Raw genomic sequence first — 20798 nt, 5'->3', positions numbered from 1 at the left:
GAAGTACAGACTCTTTTATTAACCTGTGTATTAACACAGTTATAACATTAGCTTTAATACAATGTTTATATTGAAGGAATCCACTCTCTCTCATTATAAGGAGTTGTGTGAACAAATCAAGGATACACAAAATTCTAAGGCCCTGATAAACCAATTGCATACATCTGGCCAGGCCCTTTCATCTGTGCAATACTTATCAACTTCAGTACAGCTACACAACATTTTTCCTTGAAGCACCAGCAAGTTTTGAGACCCAAGTCGTTCAAGTAAAATTACAGGTGGAGCACAGGCGGAAGCACTTTTCCTAAAAGATTATGATTTTCAAAGCTAGCCATCCAAGAATTTAACTGATAACATGTTTCCAATCCTACAAACTTGATAAAAAATGTACTTCGTATTTTGCTCTAAAAGTTGGTCAGGAACACGCTATCAGATTGGAATTAATTCTGGCTGGCTAAGCAAGGAGCTACTGGGAAGCGTTTCTGACTTCTGCATGCTGTACCGTGGGAACTGATGGATGCAGTATTACTGCCCGTCAACTTGGACCTTGAACTATGCATAGCCCTGTTGATATTATAGGGACCCACTTACACAGAACAGCTTGCCAAGTTCACAGCAAGTTACCTGAGAGAGGTAATGCTTGTCATCCTAAACATTCTAGGTTGTTATTGATGGTAAGCAATTACTGGAATTGCAATAAGTGAATTGACAGCTAATCCTAGAAGTAACATATTCTCTCAAATCTATCACATCCTCAAAAGTTTGCAATTGTGTTGTATTGTACGAATTTGTGAGGAAAGGCTACACAGTAGAAATGTATAATTGCATTTAAACAGTTAACTGGTTAAGTGGGATCCCAGATGGGGAACTGCTCCAGCCCCTGGAGCTCCTAACCCTGCCTGGGCCTCCTAACCCTGCCTGGGGCTCCTGGCCCCTGCCCCACCTGGTCTGGAACAGCCCTTCACCCGTAGCAGTTACCTGTTCACATCCCTACTATACACTAGAATCTTGTGAATGACCAGTTATGCAAACCATTTTTGCTGGCAGGAAAGATGTGGAGAAATCAGAGGAGGTCCAGAGAAGAGCAACACAAATGATTCAAGGTCTAGACTTATGGGGAAAATTGAAAGACTTGGGTTTGTTTAGTATGGTAGAGAGGGGACATCATAGCTTTCAGGTACCTAAAAGGGTGTTTCTAGGAGAAGGGAGAAAAATCATTCTACTTAACCTCTGAGGATAGAAGTAGCACTCAGCTTAAGTTTCCTAATTGTTAGAGTGGTTAATCACTGGAATAAATTGGTAAGGGAGATTTTTAAGAGTAGTTTAGAGCAAATGTCTAAGATGCTAGGAATGATTGGACTTGATGGCCTCTCAAGGTCAGTTCTAGCATTCTCTGATCTTATGAACTCAATTAGTTTATAAATAGGAATTTTGCTGAAGGCTCTTGTCTGAGATTGTTTAATCCAGAGATGGCCAAGAGATGAATGAGTTCAACAGGTTCTCTAGATGGGGTCTTAGGTCTTTTGATAATTGGTGAGCAAATGGCTTTGGTTGGGGCTGTTGCCATGGCTCTAGTTAAATAAGTACTGAAAAAGGAAAGGAAAAAGTAATTAATACACAATATAGTTCATATAAAATATGTGAACAAAATTGCATGAGTGGTCAGGCCTTTTTTTCTTTTAATATTAATTATACAAAATGTCTTTCTGTTTTTATGCTCCAATTTAGTAAAGCTAAATGAAAGCCACTTTTTGTTTTTGTTTTTAAACATAAACATCAACAACAACAACAAAATTCCATCAGGAACCTTTTTCCTGTCTTAGCTCTAGTATACAGCATTGTTTGCAAGGAATAATAGTTGGGTGTTTTAAATATAGATGTTTTATAAAAAGTTGTAAATGTCTTTACTCCAATGAAGGATGTTAAATCTTGATTGATTAATTGAATAGTCAATGGATTTTCATCGACTATTCGATTAGTTGATAACTTTGAAATGTACAAGAGCCCCAGCTTGGAACGCAGCGTGGAGCCTGGTGCCAGTGGGCAGTCCTGCTGACCCTGGGCTCCATGCAGGCGCTTCTGCTTTGAAATGCACAAGAACCCGCACTGGGCGTTCCAACTTTTAAATGTACAAGTGTCCCCAGCTGTGGCTCTTGTACATTTCAAAGGGGAAGCCCCCGCGTGATTGCCTGGAGTCAGTAGGGGACATTTCAGCTTTGAAATATACAAGAGCCCCAGCCCGGACTCTTGTATATTTCAAAGTTGGCTGTCACGGCATCCCTACCCCTTCCCACAGAGCTGGAGCTGGGGGGAACCGGCTTTTAAGTCAGCTCTCTCCAGCACTCTCTTCTCTCCCTCTTCCTCCCTGCTGCCTCTTACATCCCTATCTCCAGTATCTGTAATTATTATAGTTCATAATAGATTATATTTTAAATGTAAAAACAAGTTAAAATATAACTGAGATCAAAAAGGTAGCAGTCATGGGAGTTTTCAAAAACAAAGTTACACGTCTACAGGTAACACATAAATAGTTCTTATCTTGGTAGTCATATTTGAGTTCCTGGTTCCTTTTCTCTGGATTGGAAATTGAAATGTGGTGCTTCATTAACAATGCTTGTGAAGTGCCATGCAATTACAAGTGCAACTTCTCGTTTGCACTAGTTATTGGGGAAACTTACTGTGAATTGAGTTTAAGTTCACTTATATGCTTAAAATATCACAAAGGAAACAAATGTACAAATTCAGGCATAAGAGATGAAAAACAGAGAAAAAGGAGATGGAAATGATAGAAATACATACCTGATGGTGCCCTGCACTACTTTTTTCATTGAGATTTAATAATGCCAAACGTTGTGGTTAGTTTTAATAATTAAGAGCCTGGATTTTTGGGTAGACTTCATTTGGCATAAGTGGGCATTGTTTTATGGCTTGAGTGTATAGGTTGAACCTCTTTAGTCTGCACTCTCTGGGCAATATCTGTGGTCTGTCATGATTTTAGTTAGCCAGATGTCCACTTATCATTGGCATAGCCAAGTTTCCCATGTTCCCTTAAAGTTTGTTTACATCCACCTGTCCTGGTTCTCAGTATTCTGTGCTGCGGTTTAGCTCTAATTTATCCCTAAATGTCTTCTAAACAGTGGCAGTGTTGGTAATGCTGCTAGACAATATTGACTTACCACATTTCAACAATTTTTCTGGTTCGGCACTGGTCAGGTCATGAGGGTGTCAGCTAGAGAAGTTCAACCTGTGGTATAGAAGCAGAACCTCGTGCTCCAGGCCTTAATTAATAATGCAGTTTGACCTTTGCCACATAATGGTTCACATACTAGGCTGATTTTTAAATTCCATTTTGGAAGTGAATAATACAGGTTGAAATTCTCTAATCCAGCACCCTTGGGACCTGACTGGTCCTAAACCAGAGAATTTGCCAGATCATGGGATGTCAGTATTATGTAGCAGCGTTACCAACACTTCCTCTGCTTACTGGGCTCTTAGAAGACATTTAGGGGTAAATTAGAGCTAAATAACAGCACAGAATACTGAGCCAGGATTGGTGGTTGTTAACAAAGTTTAAGGGACTGCAGGAAAATTGGCCACATGCATGATAAGTGGACATCCGGCTAACTAAAATCATGTTGTACCAGAGAGTGCCAGACTAGAGAGGTTCAACCTGTATAATAGACACAGGTGAGAGGAAACTCACAATTGCAGAGGGAGAAGCCTGGAACCGCAATACATACCATTATAAAGGGAAGAAACTTGTTTCATTATAGCCTAGCTTAGGGCTCATCTTCACTATGCTAAAGTGTCAAAAGGGGATATGTAAATTCTGCAGGAATTTGCATATCTTCTTCGGATCTTACTTTCGAAAGCAGCTTTTCGAAAAAGGGGGGAGGTTGCCGAAAAAAAGCGTCTTGACTACTTTCACTTTTGAAAGCTCTGCTTTCGAAAATGAGATTGGAAGAAGATACGCAAGTTCCCGCAGAATTTGCATATCCCCTTCCGACACTTTAGTATAGTCTAGATGAGCCCTTAGTGATAACAATTATTAGTGTTTGCAGATTGCACATAGTATTTAAAAACATTATTAGGGCAGCTACCTGTGAGAACCAGTTTTCTTCCTCTTTGGGTTATCAGTAGACTACTCTCCATTCCGTCAGTGCTCTATTGTATGATCTTTCTTGGCTTCATATAGAATTGTGTTAGAGGTTGCAAACAGCTGTCAGTATGATCGTCGTTCTTGTCCATATTTGATCTGGATCTAAATATGATTAGAGCCAACCATGGCACTAATTGTTTAAAGTTTTCTCAAATCTATGGTGTTGACTTATGGAGGAGGTAGGGAGTGCTTTGGCCAAGGTGCTCTAAAATGTTCATGTACCTGGAACTTGCTTCTCCCTTACACATTGGTTTATATTGCCTTTTTTCTCAGAAGATGCAATTAGTTGAAAGGTTCCTCTTTTTGCAGGTGGAGAAATATAAAAGGGTGTGAAGTTCTTACAATGTCATTTATTTACTACATGATTAAAATTAATTTTTGTATTGTGCAAATGTGCCTGGTTTGGTGTGATAAACACATTGTAAATTAGAGGAATTGAAATCTAAGGCTAAACATCTAGGATTTTTAATTAACTCAAATTGTTTTGTCTTTGTGTTTCTAAAATCGACTATAAAATTATTCATATTTTTTGGTGCTTATTACCTTCTAGTGTGTACCATGTTTAATCTTCATGAATATGATCCTTAAATTCCGCCAAAGCACTTAAGTAGAAGTTTGGAAATAATTTCTGTCTACAGAGCAAATGATAAAAGTTTATTAGAACTACTCTATTAACATTGCTGTATGTTTCACTACAGATGATTCCACAGATGTTGGAGAAGAGGACAGCTTCTTGGGTCAGACTTCTGTTGGTCCTAGCCCACCACAGACTTTTAGCTATTTCTCCCAAGTACCTAGTAGCAGTGATCCATTTGGAAGCATTGGGCAGCCACCCTTAACTACAGTGACACCACCTGTTGGGCCATCAGCCTTCTCCAAGACTCCAACTTCTCTCCCGCTTCTGCCTGGATCACAAGAGGGGCAGAATGTTTTTTCAGCAAATGTTCCGAAATCACAATCATCTTATAATGCCCCACCTACTTCTCTGGTTGGAATCAGTGCTTATCAGACTCCTCCAGATAGTTGTCCCCCACCTGCAAACTTTGCTACTCCTCCCCATGGAACATCTCAGCAAGGATATAACCCATATCGCCATACTACCATAAGCAGTAGAGCTAATCCTTACCTAACTCCACCACAGCTGCAGCAGAGTCAGACGCCAAGCCAGTATGTCCAACCACCGCCCTCTGTGCCACCTGTTCACGTATATCAGACACCTCCAGGATCATTGTCACCGGTATGCAAATGACCTTTGATTTCTTGGTGTTAATATAGAATTATTTCAGATAGTTTTGTTTTCATTACATTTTTCCCTAACCATCATCTTAGTTTTCCTGTTTTATTTCTGCTTAATGTTACCCTTTTAAAAAAAGTGTAACATTAAGCAGAAATAAAACAGGAAAACTAAGATGATGGTTAGGGAAAAATGTAATGAAAACAAAACTAAGAGAATCTTGAGTTGTTTTTGACATCTGTTATCAAAACATCTTCATTAATCTTGCACCAGTGCTTTGGGAAAGTATACTGGTACGCTAACTGACATCTTCAAAGCCACATGATTTTAGCAGCAAGACTCTGTAACAAATAAAATCTTGAATTCCAGGGTTTCATAGGGTTGAAAAAAATTAGTTTACAGCTCTTATGATTTTCAAGATAGCTTTTAAAAAATGGTTTTGTTTGGAGGGCAAGCTGTTATCAAAATGATTTCAGTTTTAAAGAGAAAATATTAGATTAATTATATTTTCTTACATAAATGTTCCTGCCTCTGTTGCTTACTAGGGAAAGAGGAATAGAAAGGTATATGTCTGAGTGTGTGTAACATTGCCAAGTTAATGATCCCTGAGAAAACATAACTTTTGGAATCTGAAATATCTTGACTCTTTGGGTGCTTGATTTTGCTACCTTTTCTCACATGAGGTTGAAATGTCAGCAATTTGAATTGATTACTATGAGGAGAGAAAAATATCAGCTCTTCAGCTTGAAACAACATGGATTTTTAAAACATAATCAGGTGAAGCTCCTGCATAAAAAAAGTTGCTTAACATAATAATTCTGAGCTATTATCTTCTTCTAGAAAAGCTTTGATGTGCCTGGTTGAAACTGTATTCAAGAAAGGGGCTAAATTAGTGTTTTCTAATGCACAAAATAGGACTTTTTCAGATTCTTTAAGACTTCTGTCCTCTTGTGCTTTTGGCCTAAAATATAGTTTTTGGAAAGAGGAGAGCATGTAGGAATGAGGAGTGAGAATAAACTCCTACATTAGATATAAACTATATACCATAATCATAATTTGAGCTACTTGGATCATATGTAATAAAGCTTGTGTATTTTCAGTTTCCTCATTCACAGCCAGCATTATCATCGCCATCACAACCACTGCAAGCCTTCAGACCTGCAGGTCCACTGCTACAGACACCACCTGTTTTGCTTCAGAACCAATATGAGCCAGTTCAGCCTCACTGGTTTTACTGCAAAGAGGTGGAAACCAAGCAGATATGGATGCCATTCAGTGTACTAGATTCTGTGAAACTAGAGGAAGTTTATAATTCTGGTAAGTAATGAAACTGTTTTACATCTTATTTGTATATTGTGGCTGCTCACTTTAAATGAGAAAATCTATTCTATAGAAGTCTATTATATAAATGAGAAAATATTAGAGTTCATTATGAAGATAAGGAAGACGAAATGCTGTGAGAATAATGGGTGTTGAGAAGATAAAGTTGAAGCCAATCTATTTTTACTAATCTCAGAGATTTAGTTGGATGTCTGCTACTTGGCATCATTACTATTGATATTAACATGTCTAATTTGTAAATAATAAACTTGCTATGCTGCAATTTCTTTGATTGTATGACCTATATTTATTCTTAGGTCTGCCTATACACTAGAATGATGATGAAAGGCAAAATTTCAGTTTTTTGGGTTAAAGATGGTAGAGTAGTGTATTGGTCTTTCAGAAAATAGATGGTTGTTCTAACTTAACGCTATTTGCTTTGACAGCCACTTCTCTCTGATTTATTTTTGCTTGTAATTGGAGGTAAGAAATTGGTCAAGTTTATAACTTACATTCAACGATCTGAGGAAAAACAAATGTATAATGGCAAATATGACAAAACAGTTCACTGGCGCTAAAGACTTTTTAATTAGTAAGTAACAGTGTTAGAAGGGTGTGATTTTAAATGCGTTTACTTATCCTGTAAAGGCCAAGATATCAAGATCTTCATTAATGAAAGAATGGAAGTTATTAGCTGTTTCTAGATGTGTGTGGGTATAGATTAAAATGGCGTAAGAGTGCTGTTTCTGCAAATACAACTATGGAGGAGTGAGATCTGCTGCACATAATCAAGCAGTGAGAGTAAACTTTCAGCTGTCAATTTGTTACACCCTACACTAAAAAGGCAATTGAATCTGAGAGGTGGATACATAATTAGTATTTATACAGTGAACAACACGTAGAGAAAATGTCTAGCAACTACTTGACTGATTGAGAAACTTGCCTGTTCATTGCTGTTCTGAAGACTTCAGCTTTTCATGTTATTCCTCTTCCCCCTCCCGTTTGCCCTCCTTCCTTTTGTGGCTTGTTTTCATTTTCCTGTACTGTCCATCACGTGGTACTTGTGTTGTCCTTTTTCAGACTCCATTTACTTCCGGGTACTATCAGGCATCTGAAACGAATTAGGGTCCTTGTCTTCAAGGCACTTCACTTCATAGGGCAGGATAGTAACATATTTTACTCTGCTCTCAGCCTATTGAATTTCATAATGGAACGAAGTGGAGCAACTGGGGAAAGTGGCACACCACAGTATGTCCGAACAGGTCTTTCTCCACAAGTGTTTTGGTAACATCTTTTGTTCAACAGAAAAACTAAGTACCTCTAAGCTGTTAGATGGAGTGAAAACATTTTCAAAAGTGTAGAAAGTACATACATTATAAAGAGAGTGATAAAAGTAGGAGTTTTGAACTGAGTTCAAAACATCAAAGACTTACTGTTTTAATTGGTTAATGAGAGCCAGGATGCTAATCTCACACACAGTTTAAAAAAATACACAATACTGTTGTAACAAAGCATGAATTTTGTATTCTAGTCCAGCCTGATCCTGAGAGTGTGGTTTTGAGCACTGATGGGGGACGCTATGATATTTACTTGTATGACAGACTACGAAAAGCTGTATATTGGGAAGAAGAGCCATCTGAAGTTAGGCGATGTACATGGTTTTATAAGGGAGATAAAGACAGCAGATTTATTCCTTATACTGAGGATTTCAGTGAGAAGCTAGAGGTTGGTATTTCAAGTAAACATAATTACGAACTTAACAATTCTGATTTATTACTTCTTTTCTAGAAAAACTTTTACATGCCTGGTTGAAATTGTACTCAGGAAAGGGGCTAAACTAGTGTTTCCTAAAATATAGTCTAAAATATATTCATGCAGTTTCCATATTTCAAATTGAGTCACATTATAATGTTGTATATCCCTATGATTTTCTCTACTGTAAATAAAATAATGCGAGTCATGTCTTAACACGGTCTAAACTTTGTCAATCTGGTTCACTAGTGTAGTGCTTCTCAACTTTTTTGGTATCAGAGACCAGCGTTCTGCTTTCCTAAACTGTGTCAGGGTGATTTCAGGGACTGGCACTGTTCCACACACTGGTCATTGAGAAATATTGCATTAATGCACATCAGCTGGATTGTAAATTCGGATGGTGTACCAGCTTATCTGCACTAAAAGTTTCCTAGAGCACATTGACATAGTGCTGTTTGTAACAGCGTTGCATCACCTTATTCTAAAGAACTTTCAGTACATGCCAGAAGGGTTTACACAACTAGTTCTTGTGTGACACAGTAGTGCTCATGACAATATACACCCCAGCTGGAGTGATCTAGTGCATCATGTAGACAAGCTCTAACTTTTGACTCGTCATATTACATATAGTTAGTTTAAAAACTGTTTTACATAAGTTTGTCTGTTGTTGCAGGCAGAATATAAAAAAGCTGTAACTACAAATCAATGGCACCGGCGACTTGAATTCCCAAATGGGGAAACAATTGTTATGCATAATCCTAAGGTAATTCTAACTGTCTGGTTTGTTCTTTGCAATATAGCATGGACTCGAGTATATTTTTATATTAAACTAAAGCATAACTTGAATGCAAACTTAGAGTTATGTGGAGTTTTAAAAATTAATCCACTGCTGCTGTTATATGTACATTAAAAGTGTATAAACTCTTCTTACCCAACAGCCTATCAGAAATGAAACTCATCCTCTCTTCTAAAACCAGAGAGATTTTGCAGTGTAATCACAAAGTTGATACACTTTAATGTTCTTAGGCCACTTGGAGGTGGGACAGTTTTTTAAAGTCAAAGGCCTTTTGCTATGAATACCTGCCAGCAGATCCCAACTGGTTTAAAAAAACGGTTGTCAGCTCAGCTGACCATGGCTATTGTGGTATCATGGAAAGTAATATATATTAGATTTTAAGGCTAGAAGGGACTACTATGGTCATGTACTTTGAGCTTCTGCATAATACAAGCATGAGTAAGAGCTCTGTGTAAACTTGAAAGCTTGTCTCTCACCAACAAAAGTTGGCCCAATAAAAGATATTACATCATCTATCTTGTGTCTAATATTCTGGAACATAGCTACAACACTGCGTATAGCAAGATATGATTTTTCAGCTAGTAAACCCTTCAGGTAGGCAGCATTCAAATCATTATAGGCTGTTTAATTCAATACTTATATCATATTATAAGTATTGAATTAAACAGCCTATAATGATTTGAATGCTGCCTACCTGAATGATGCCTACTTAAATTGCATCAGTCCCATATAGCTTGTAGAATACAAGTATAACGTGCTTTCTGCTGAAAATTCAAGTGAGCAGGCAGGTATCTATATTCTGTATTATCTGAAGTTTCTGAACTGACTTAAGATATTTGCCACATGTGAAAAAGTGCCTCAGAATGTTATTTTGAGACTGGTTTATTTTAAGTAATTCTAGTGAGAAGTCTCTCCTGAAAGAAAAATATTTAACCTGCTAACCAGATATGGGGATGAAGAAGTATGAAAGGTCTTCTGGGAATTGCTGCCATGTAGGGGAATACAAAATGAAATGAAAATCATCCTCTCTTCTAAAACCAGAGAGATTTTGCAATGTAACCACAAAGTCAGTAAACTTCGAGTGTGCAAACCTGAATCAAATAATAGGCCAACTTCCCTCTGCTAATAATGACAACTTATTTTGTCTAGTTACTTTCCCCAAACCAACAAGCATTACTTAGAACAAAAGAACGGCCGTACTGGGTCAGACCAAAGGTCCATCTAGCCCAGTAGCCTTTCTGCCGACAGTGGCCAGCACCAGTTGCCCCAGAGAGGGTGGACCAAAGACAATGATCAAGCGATTTGTTGCCTGCCATTCTTCTCCAGCCTCTGACAAACAGAGGCCAGGGACACCACTTCTGTCCCCTGGCTAATAGCCTTTTATGGACCTAACCTCCATGAAATATCTAGCTTCTCTTTAAACTCTGTTATAGTCCTAGCCTTCACAGCCTCCTCTGGCAAGGAGTTCCACAGGTTGACTACATGCTCTGTGAAGAAGAACTTTCTTTTATTAGTTTTAAACCTGCTACCCATTAATTTCATTTGGTGTCCTCTAGTTCTTCTATTATGGGAACTAATAAATAACTTTTCTTTATCTGCCCTCTCCACACCACTCATGATTTTATATACCTCTATCATATCCCCCCTCAGAGTTAAGTCTTGTTTCAGTGTAGTTCAGTTGGCTAGCCTCTTACCTAGTAAAGTATAGGAACAGTAATAGCTAAAAGCAGAAATATGTTAGTCAGTCACAAGAGATGCATCTAATGAATAAGAAGAGGTATGTTAAAACACAGGACCTTCATAGATTTCAAGGCCAGAATTTTCAGGTAAACCGACTAGAAAATGAGTTTCCTTTGTTTAAAGTTACACAATATATTTCTTTTCAGGTTATAGTTCAGTTTCAACCTTCTGCAATACCAGATGAATGGGGGACCACTCAAGATGGTCAGACAAGACCAAGGGTAGTAAAGCGTGGAGTTGATGATGATCCTGATGAAATTCCCGATGGTATGTGACTTAGAGCACATGTGGACTGCAGTAGGAGAGACTTCCTGAGTCCCTATTTTTAGTCTGTGATTTGTAAATCAGATTGATCAAAGATTTGCACAACAATTGCTCTCTGCCTCAATGTATTTGTCAAGCGGACAGTGTTTCCTGGAGAGTGTCATTCTTACAACCAAGAGGAAAGCATTACCAGTACAACAATCATTGAATATAATTGGGGAACATTGTTTGATTTTGTAAGGGTCAAAGGATTGCCCTTTGCTCACAAATAAATGTAAGGATTACTTATTCTGTTCACTCCCTCTTGGGCATCTGGTATTGGCCATTGTCGGCAGACAGTATACTGGGCTAGACGGTTGGTCTGACCCAGTATGACCGTTCTTATGTTCTAATTTTTACAGTTAAATCTGTTCCTAAATCTGCCTCTGGGATTTCTAGATTACTGCATTCAATAGTTCTGAAAATTTTTGAAGAGTTAACAATGCTTAATTTTCTGCTGATATATGTGTACAGTGTGAGAGTTTAATATGGCTGATGGGAGTGTTGTGCTAATTGTATGAATGTTAGATTGCTTTGGCTGGAACAACAGCTTTTTCTTCACATTTGAACAGAAGACCAAACATAGTAATCAGTCAATTTAAAGCATGTACTTAGAACTTGATCTATACTTATGTTGAAGGGAAGGTTCTGAGGTATTTCGCTCTTACATGTGGAATGACCCTGGCATTGCAGCAAATAATGAAGACAGAAAAACTCAAAAGTTAAAGGAAAAGTTAAGTAAAATTTGCTGACTGGCAAGAAATGGATTTTCTTATAAAAAAAATTGTAGGTGAAGTTGTGTCCTGAGACACATTATTACAGTCCTGTCATAAACCCCTAAAAGTCTATTATATAAAATTACATGAATAAACTGCATCACTCTGAGCATAATCATATACAGGTTTGACCAGTCCTGGCTGAGGGACTGGATCAGCGGTGGTCATTTCTGAGAACCTCTGCCTCCAGCCCTGGCCCAGCCGCTGCCCTCTTAGCCCCTGCTGCCCTACCAGGCATCCTGCCACTTTGCTCACCGGGCTCCTGCTGTCGTGCCCAACTCTTGATGCCACGCTGGGCAGCCCTCTGCTCCCTGAGCTTCCACTGCTGCGCCAAGCAGTGTGCACACCAGACTCCGGCTGAAGCACCTGGCAGCCCTGCTGCCTTCGTGCACTGGGCTCTCAGTGCTGTTCTGTGCATCCCTGCTGCCTCTGTATGCCGGGTTCTTGCTGCAGAGTCTGGTTCCTACTGCTGCTCTGGGCAACCCTGTAGCCTCTGCGTTGGGCTTCTGCCAGACCACGGATGCTGCTGGATCATACAGTCCTGGTTAAGAGAGTTTCAACCTGTACTTAAGACTACTTGTTCTTTTGCTTTTTTTTTTTTATAGGGGAGATGTCCCAAATAGACCACTTAGTGTTCATGGTTCATGGCATAGGTCCTGTGTGTGATTTAAGATTTAGAAGCATCGTTGAATGTGGTAAGTCTTTGTCATAGCTTTATGCTTAAGTATTTACATTTGATTTTTAGTTTTCTTCATTAATTGAATTCTTTAATGTGGTGTAAACAATTTTTGTATTGCTTTTTGAAATGCTATTTGAACAATGTTAATTTAAGAACCACAGATATTTTCTTATTTTGAGAAAGGGGCCAAACATGGAAAATAGTCTTGATTTTTTTCAGTCAAAATCGTTATTGGTATTTTTAGCTATTGCTATTAGTCTCTCAACAGCAACTTGTACATTTAGGGTAAAAGTTTTACTAAATAAATTTATATTCCATATTCTAATAAAAACCCACCAGAATATATTTGGTTATGAAATTAAATATGGTTTATTTGGGGATACACCAAATACAACTTTGAACTAGATATTTAATAATTTCCTGAGTTTTTTCTTATACTTAAATAAGTAGTTTTTGTGAAATGCAGTAAATTTTTAAAAATAATTGATTAATTTGGCAGAGGACTTTAAAAATGCCCAGTATAGTTGAGAAACATGTTTGAAATTATGTTCTTATGTCTTTGTTTTATTTGACATTAATATCTGATTTCCACTTCTTCCCCTTGCTCCCTCCACGAAGTTGATGATTTTAGGACCGTGTCTCTGAAACTGTTGCATACTCACTTTAAGAAGTCTTTAGATGAACTTAAAGTGAGCAGAGTTGAATTCCTACCCGTTCACTGGCATAGCTCTCTGCATGGGGATGCGACAGGTGTAGACAGGTCTGTATACAGTACTACTATGCACAATGTCTGTCATGCAATCTGTCACGCATGTCATAATACAATACTTCATAAAGTTTAGGAAAATGAATGGGAGAGGTAAGGTAGATAAACATAGCCTGATTACAGAGAAATCATTCTATTGTTGTGTTTTGGTTTAGAAGTTTCTAAACAGTGGGTGATAGGACAAGTGGGATGATCACATGGTGCTTATTTCCAGGTGCTAACTTCATTAAAAGATACTTAAAAATAGATTAAATATTTTCCTAACATGTCTTTTCAGTATAACATCTCTAATGATGATTAACAAGATTGCTTAAGTAATCATTAATAGGAGGGAAGATAATGCATAAATACATGGTAATTATTTTCCTGATGGGTATTTCACTCATCCTTCTTTACAGCTAAGTGCAGTAAAAAGGTTAATACAGTGAAAGCCTTGTTATCCAGCACTCTGTTAATCGGAAAGTTTTGTTAACCGGTATAAAACAGCCATAAAACTGCCATATCTTCAGGTGCATACACCTGACTCCTGCCTGTCCAGCTGGCCATTATGGGCCTCTGACAGCTGATGCTGCTGGCTGATGACATTATCAGGCACCTCTTTCCCCCTCAGCCTGCCTTGAGCTGCCAGGAGCTAGATCTGCTGGTATGGAGAGGTACCAGAGCAATAAGCAGTGCTCTCCCGTCAGCTCAGGTATTCAATCAGAATGAGAAACATAGGTGGAATTGACGGGAGAGTGTCTGCCATGGAAACAGAAATTAGATCTAAGTACGTCAACTTCAGCTTTGTTATTTATGTAGCTGAAGTTGCATAACTTAGATCGATGTTCCACAGTGGTGTAGACTAGGCCACAATCTTTTCTTCCCATGCTCACATGCTTGGTAATAGGGCAAAACTATAATAAAATAATGCCACAGGTTTACCCTGAAAACTCAGCATAGGTTGGGAGAGATATTAGTACCATAACATAGAAATAAGAACACTAACAATTAAAGAGAAGGCATTAGCATTAATGTATGTGTGAGAAGACCAGAAAGTTTATATTGGTTTGAGGATTGTGGAGAACTTGACTGCTATGGTTATGGTATTCTGATGGTTATACCTTCAAAATTATGGAAATATGGACTTTAAAATAACCATTCTCCATCTAATGTTTTTGCACCATAGGAATATTAAAAAAATCACTTTGCCAAGCATTGGACGTCTGCGTCACTTCACCAACGAGACCTTGCTTGATATACTGTTTTACAACAGCCCAACCTACTGTCAGAACATTGTAGATAAAGTAGGCATGGAGATGAATCGCCTACATGCACTTTTCATGAGTCGCAACCCAGACTTTAAAGGAGGAGTCTCTGTTGCTGGGCACAGTTTAGGTAATCTACTAATATGTCTGTTTACTTTCTGGGACAAAATAGCATTCCTCGATAGAGGACAACACATACTGCACTTAAGCATGGGGAAAGCTGATCTGTTAGATGATGATGCTTTTCTAGAATGTTGCTGGCTCCTAATGGAATATGTAAATATAATCAGTTAATAATACTCTCTTCTTAAGAGGTATAATGATTAGGACTGTACCAACTTCATAGTCCGTTTTAGTCAATTTCATGATCATAGGATTTTAACAGTTGTACATGTCAGCTATTTAAATCTGAAATTTTATGTGTTGTAATTGAAGGGTTCCTGATTCTAAAGGAGTTAGATGGGTGGAGGGGCAGTTTCTCAAGTTTAATGTAGAGGGGTTTGTAGTACTGCTACCCTTATTTCTGCCCAGCTGCTTTTGGTGGAGCTGCCTTCAGAGCTGAGCAGATGGAGAGCATCAGCTGTTCAGGAGCCCAGTTCTGAAGGCAGAGATACCACAAGCAACAATATAGAGGTAAGGATGGAATGGTACGATATTGCCAGCTTTACAGACGTGCTGCTACTTGTAGTGCTGTGCCCTCAGTCAGCAGCTTCCAAGGCCCCATCACTCAGCTCTGAAGGCAGCAATATAGTAGTAGGGGTAGCATGGCATCATACTGCCACCCTTACTTCTGCTATCTTCAGAGCTGGACGCCTATTCAATAACTGACCCTCTCCAGCCTCCCAGCTCCGAAGGTGGCCCAGAAGTAAGGGTAGCAATATCATGATCTCCCCCCCCCCCAAGTAATCTTGTGATTCTCTCCCCCAACTCCCTTGGGGTCAGGACTTCTAATTTGAGAAATGCTGGTAGTTCCTGTGACTCTCTAGTACAGGGTAAAAACACAGAAAAGACCATATGTTCATGGTGGGACATCAGATTTCATGGTCCATGACATTTTTCACATTTGGTAAGGCCCTAATTATAATCTATAGATTATAGTTGGATGTGAAGAGATTTGGAGTCTAGTTTTAAAAAAACATCTTGACATGTAACCATGGGTTTGTCAGTTAAGTTCTGTGCCTGCTTTTCCCAGTTGTAAAATGGGGTAATACTATGCCTGCATGATGGTTATTATGAAACTTTGAATTCCTTGCTGTCGTGTCTGGGCTCTGCTTCTCCATTCCTGCTTCTAGGAAGCCTGAGATAATGAGTAAAGGTGATGTTGGCTGTTATAATTGCTGTTCAGGTGAACCAGCTTTGTACAAGTCCATTGTACTAGGAATTCTCATTTCAGTCTAGGTGTAGTATCTAAATATCTTGTTTCTTTTTGTTTTTTAATTTTTCTGTAAAATGATTGAAGTTAACCTTCTCTCATCCTATTTCCAGCCACTGCCATCATCATGAAGTCCTGTTTGTGAAGATTCTGCGTCAAGAAAATTGAAATATTTACTCAAAACAATTTACTTTATATCTTCAGGTGCCTTAATTTTATTTGACATATTATCCAACCAGAAGGACTTGACTTCTTCAGGGAACTCTGGGCCTGCTCCTTCTGCTACTAATGGGCTTGTGAATGATGTGGGTGTTCGTGACAAGCAGGTATTACTTGCATCCCTGAATTTTGAAATGATTCACTCTAGTGGTTTTTTTGGAGATATTTCTCAAACTGTCAGAACTGTTGCCAATTTATCCGTACCTGACGTGATTGTACATTTTAATTGACTAAAGGCAAAAATGCAATCTAAAAATAGTCAGTTTGTGTTTTTTGTAGGTTGTATACTTGAGGTTTATTGCACCTTATAAACATAAAGGTCAGTGGAGGCAATTCTTTCTTGTAGATTTGAACATGGGTCTGCGACCCAGAAATTCTAAGTTCTAGACATTGGCTCTGTCCCAGAATCTGTGGTATTGAGCAAGTAGGAAAGGTGTGGGAAAGGTGTGGGAAAGCTGTCTACAAAAGGGGTAAAATACTGGCTTGCAGAACTTTGTGGGAAATGATAAATATGTGAGAGGATGACTCTGTGTACTTAAGTTTTCAGCGTGAGAGTTATGAGGGCAGGTATGTATGTGTGGTGTGTTTTTGTTTTTAAACCTTAGGGGGGTATTTGAAGTGTAAATCATGGAACTACAGAACTCCTGGAACCCAATTGTCACTTTTAGTCTCCCTTTAACTGTTTTAAGCTTAGTCCATTGTTATTGGGAGAAGATTTGATGTTGCTGTTTGCTTTCTTTAAAGCCCTGAGGCTAGGATTATTAACAATGCTCAGATGATAGTGATATTTAAAAAATATGGTTAAGAATATATTTTTTCTGTAGATTTTTCTTTTAACACCTTGCTCTGTTTTTCAATCTCATTGTGCTGCTTTCATCTTCTTTTAAGATGATAGAGAATACAAACTCCTTGGCGCCCGTAATTACTCTTTCTGGTGATGAGCCCTGCGGTCCTGATGAGGAGCATGAAGTTCCAACCTTACAGAAGGCTCTTGAAATGCTTAGTGTCTCGGAGTATATCGACACATTTGAAAAGGAGAGAATTGATATGGAATCTCTGGTATAACTAACATTTCCTGTTGGCATCAGGAACCTGACCATCTTTTTTGCTTTAGAGTTTAGTCTGAAGAGTTTTTTTTGTTTCTGTTTTGTTTTTTTTTAAATATTGAAACCTGAATTGTACATAGCATTAAGATTAAATATTATGTGATTCCATAGCACTTTCAGTGAAGTAGCTTAATCTTCTGGTTATGTGCATTTATTTTTATCCTGTAGTCTGCTTGATCTTTCTTTAATTCTGTTTAAATCTGAAGCTGCACTATTTTGAGTTTACTGAGCTAATTTTTAAGCCATATTTTCTGTATGTCACTAAGAAGTGCTATATCTATTTTTTTTTCATCAGATGATGTGTACAGTTGACGACTTGAAGGAAATGGGTATACCTCTTGGACCCAGAAAGAAAATTGCCAACTTTGTAAAAGACAGAGCAGCCAAACAGGTAAATGCTCATTGTTTTAGAATACATTTATATTGGCATTTTAGTACTTATATATAATGTACATATAATTACCACATCAGAGGTTGTCAGAAGCTCTCTTGGGGGAGGAGGGTATGCAGCATGTAATTAAAAACAGTCTTCTGCTTCAATTATTGAAAGAGCACAATGTAGAAAACATCAAAAATATTTCAGTAGTGTTTTATTATTGTCTGACACTGGTTTATTGTGATGAATTTTGCTAATCACTTGACAGCCCTGTATATTACATTGTCAGAAAAGAATATGAAATGTTAGTCATCACAGAAGTGCCTAAATGACTTAATAGTCTATATCCAATTGAATGTCAATAGAACTCTGTTCCCAAGTCATTTAGGTACTTCAGAAAATCTTGCCCCACGTGTTTTGGGGTTTTTTACACAGAACTGATTCATTGTGGTGATAATCTTTTTAATCAAAGGAATAGGTAACCAGCAGATGTAGGCTGTTTATCTTGTAGGGGATTCACTGGCTAAGGTAAAGGGGAAGCTATTTTTAATATGATGATATGATTTGACTATTAGTATTACTGACTTTTGTACATGTGCCTAGCTGTTACATAGCAATTCAATCATCTAAAGGTTGCCAAACCTTTGGCTTTAAACATTAAAAAAGAGTAATGTGTGCTCTTCCCAGGAAATCATCTCTGACAGGGAGCAACACTATTTGATATGGTCTAAGATGCTCTGGGTAGGCCTGGGGAGAGGAATGGACTCAGATACCTAGTGGTGTTGGCATACAGGCTACGTCTACACTGCAGGCTTCTTGTGCAAGAACGAATGTTCTTGTGCAAAAACTTGTGGAGCGTCTACACTGCATGTGTGTTCTTGTGCCAGTAAATTTACAGTAAAGCATTGGAACAGCGGGCTTCTTGTGTAAGAGTTATTCCTCTCCCCACGAGGAATAAGCTCTCTTGCGCAAGAACTCTTGCGCAAAAAAGGCTAGTGTGGACGGGCAACAGGCTAAACGTCTAAAATGGCCATTGGAGCTTTCTTGCACAAGAGAGCATCCACACTGCCATGGATGCTCTTGTGCAAAAGCACATCTCTTGTGCAAAAGCACATGGCAGTGTGGGCGTGCTCTTGTGCAAGACTTTTTGCGCAGTTTTTCTTGCGCAAAACAGTTTTTGTGCAAAAAGCCTGCAGTGTAGACGAAGCCACAGTTTTGTAGACAATCAGCTGCTTGACTTTCACATGAGAATTTTTTTGAAATCGGCTGGGTTTTTTTCAATTTTAGCTTTTTTTCAACCTTTTTGCTGAGCTATTTGTTCTAGAAAAGTTTAATCTATAAAACTGTTCAGTCATCTATAAAACTGTTCAAAAATATCAACACAAACGTTTGCAAGTTTTCCATTCACAACTGAATTATTGATCAATGTTGTTAAATTCAAAATTCTGAAAAATTCAGACAATTCTAGTTGCAACCAACTGACGATACTGAAAAGATACAAAGCCTGCCACCATCATCTGAAAATCTAGAACAGGGGTCAGCAACCTATGGCACGTGTGCCGTAAGTGGCATGTGAGCCGATTTTTCAGTGGCACATGTGGCGGGAGCTCAGTCCCTTCCCCCATCCCCTTCCTCTGCAGCAGCTGGAGCCTTGCAGTTGCCATACAGCTGCAGACTGGAGAACCAGCTCTGGCTTCCTGCTGGAAGGGCAAGCGGGGGCACGGGAGCCTGGCAAGCAGAATGGGCAGCATGACCCCACACTGGGCTCTTCGTCCCTGGGGCTGCCCCTGCCCAGCCTGGGTGTGCAGCTCCCAGGAACTAAGGGGTTAACACCCTCCTCTAACCCTGCTACTGGCCCTGCTCTGGGAGGGGGTGGTAGGGCTGGAGTGGCTCTGCAGATCTGGGGCAACTGGTCACAAGTTGCTGCTGCCTCCGTGGGGTGCCGGGGCCTGGGCTGTGCTGCACTGCTCCCTGCGGGATGTGTCTGGCGGTGGGGGAGCCCCTTCCCCAGCAATCCGCTGCTCTCAGCCGGGCTAGAACTAGCCGCGAGCAACCCTGGCCTCTGGCTGCCGCAGCCTATGGGTGAGGGGTGAGCCCCAAACAGCTGGGCTGGGCAGGGAAGTGGCACGGTCCCCTCCTCACCCCAGCACTGCTCCCGGGCAGGGCTGCAAGGCCCAACACTGCTGCCCTGCCAGTGTACACACTGGGGATACAGGGATGTAGGAGTACAAAGGGGGGTGAAGGAGGATGCCGGGCATGGGACGATGCAGAGGATCAGGCTACCGGGAAGGATCATGGGGCTGAAGGGAGTGAGGCTGGAACAGAGGGAAGTTTGAAGTGCAGCACTTTAAACTGAAAGTTTTGCCATGGGAGTAGCTAACAGCACTAGGAGTGTGGCTCCTAGCACTGTAGCCTAGTTCACATTGGCATTTTACAATGCTGTAACTTGTGCTTGGGGAGAGGGGTGTTTTCACATCCCTTTGCCAGAAAGTTAAAGCGCTGTAAAGTGACAGTGTAGATTTAACCCTAGTCCCTCCTCTGACTAATGCTTGTATCTTTTTTTTTTTTTTTGTTTGCCATTGTTTTTTTTATACTAGTTATAAATATAACCTCATTTACTGGTTCTATTCTGTTCTGAAAAATGTGTTTCTTTTCAACAGCAATTCTAAGTGACTTCCTTCTTTAAATGGCTGCTTTCTAACTTTTGAGAATAGCTTTTGGTCATCAGAGTGAAAATCCATGTATAGTATAATATTCTAAATTGCTATCGGCCGCTAATTCTAGGTAGCTTGCACATTCCGTTAAGGTATCCGTTTTTACAGCACTTAATTTAGAATGAGGTGGCCTGCAGTTTAAGACTGATGTTTTCTATTACTCCTGTTAGGGATGTGAATGGGTAACTCTGTGTGTAGAGGGCTGGAGGGGGGAGAGTAGGGATGGAGGGGGAAAGTTGGGA

The 20798-nt window shown here is 39.3% G+C and overlaps 1 protein-coding gene across 1 annotated transcript in view; it reads left to right on the top strand.

Moving 5' to 3' along the window:
* SEC23IP (SEC23 interacting protein) overlaps window positions 1-20798 on the top strand; it is a 45416-nt gene that overhangs the window by 3370 nt on the left and 21248 nt on the right. The window contains exons 2-12 of the mRNA XM_075935356.1: window positions 4858-5396; window positions 6494-6710; window positions 8245-8438; window positions 9139-9228; window positions 11148-11268; window positions 12686-12775; window positions 13378-13519; window positions 14691-14899; window positions 16346-16467; window positions 17249-17419; window positions 17762-17857. Of these exons, the coding sequence (XP_075791471.1) occupies window positions 4858-5396; window positions 6494-6710; window positions 8245-8438; window positions 9139-9228; window positions 11148-11268; window positions 12686-12775; window positions 13378-13519; window positions 14691-14899; window positions 16346-16467; window positions 17249-17419; window positions 17762-17857 (1991 nt within the window). The remainder of the gene's footprint in view (window positions 1-4857; window positions 5397-6493; window positions 6711-8244; window positions 8439-9138; window positions 9229-11147; window positions 11269-12685; window positions 12776-13377; window positions 13520-14690; window positions 14900-16345; window positions 16468-17248; window positions 17420-17761; window positions 17858-20798) is intronic.

Source organism: Pelodiscus sinensis, chromosome 8 (genome assembly GCF_049634645.1).
Source record: "Pelodiscus sinensis isolate JC-2024 chromosome 8, ASM4963464v1, whole genome shotgun sequence".
Taxonomy (NCBI): Eukaryota; Metazoa; Chordata; order Testudines; family Trionychidae; genus Pelodiscus; species Pelodiscus sinensis.
The sequence above is the reverse complement of the archived record's forward strand: the minus strand, read 5'-3'. Positions and strand labels throughout refer to the sequence as shown.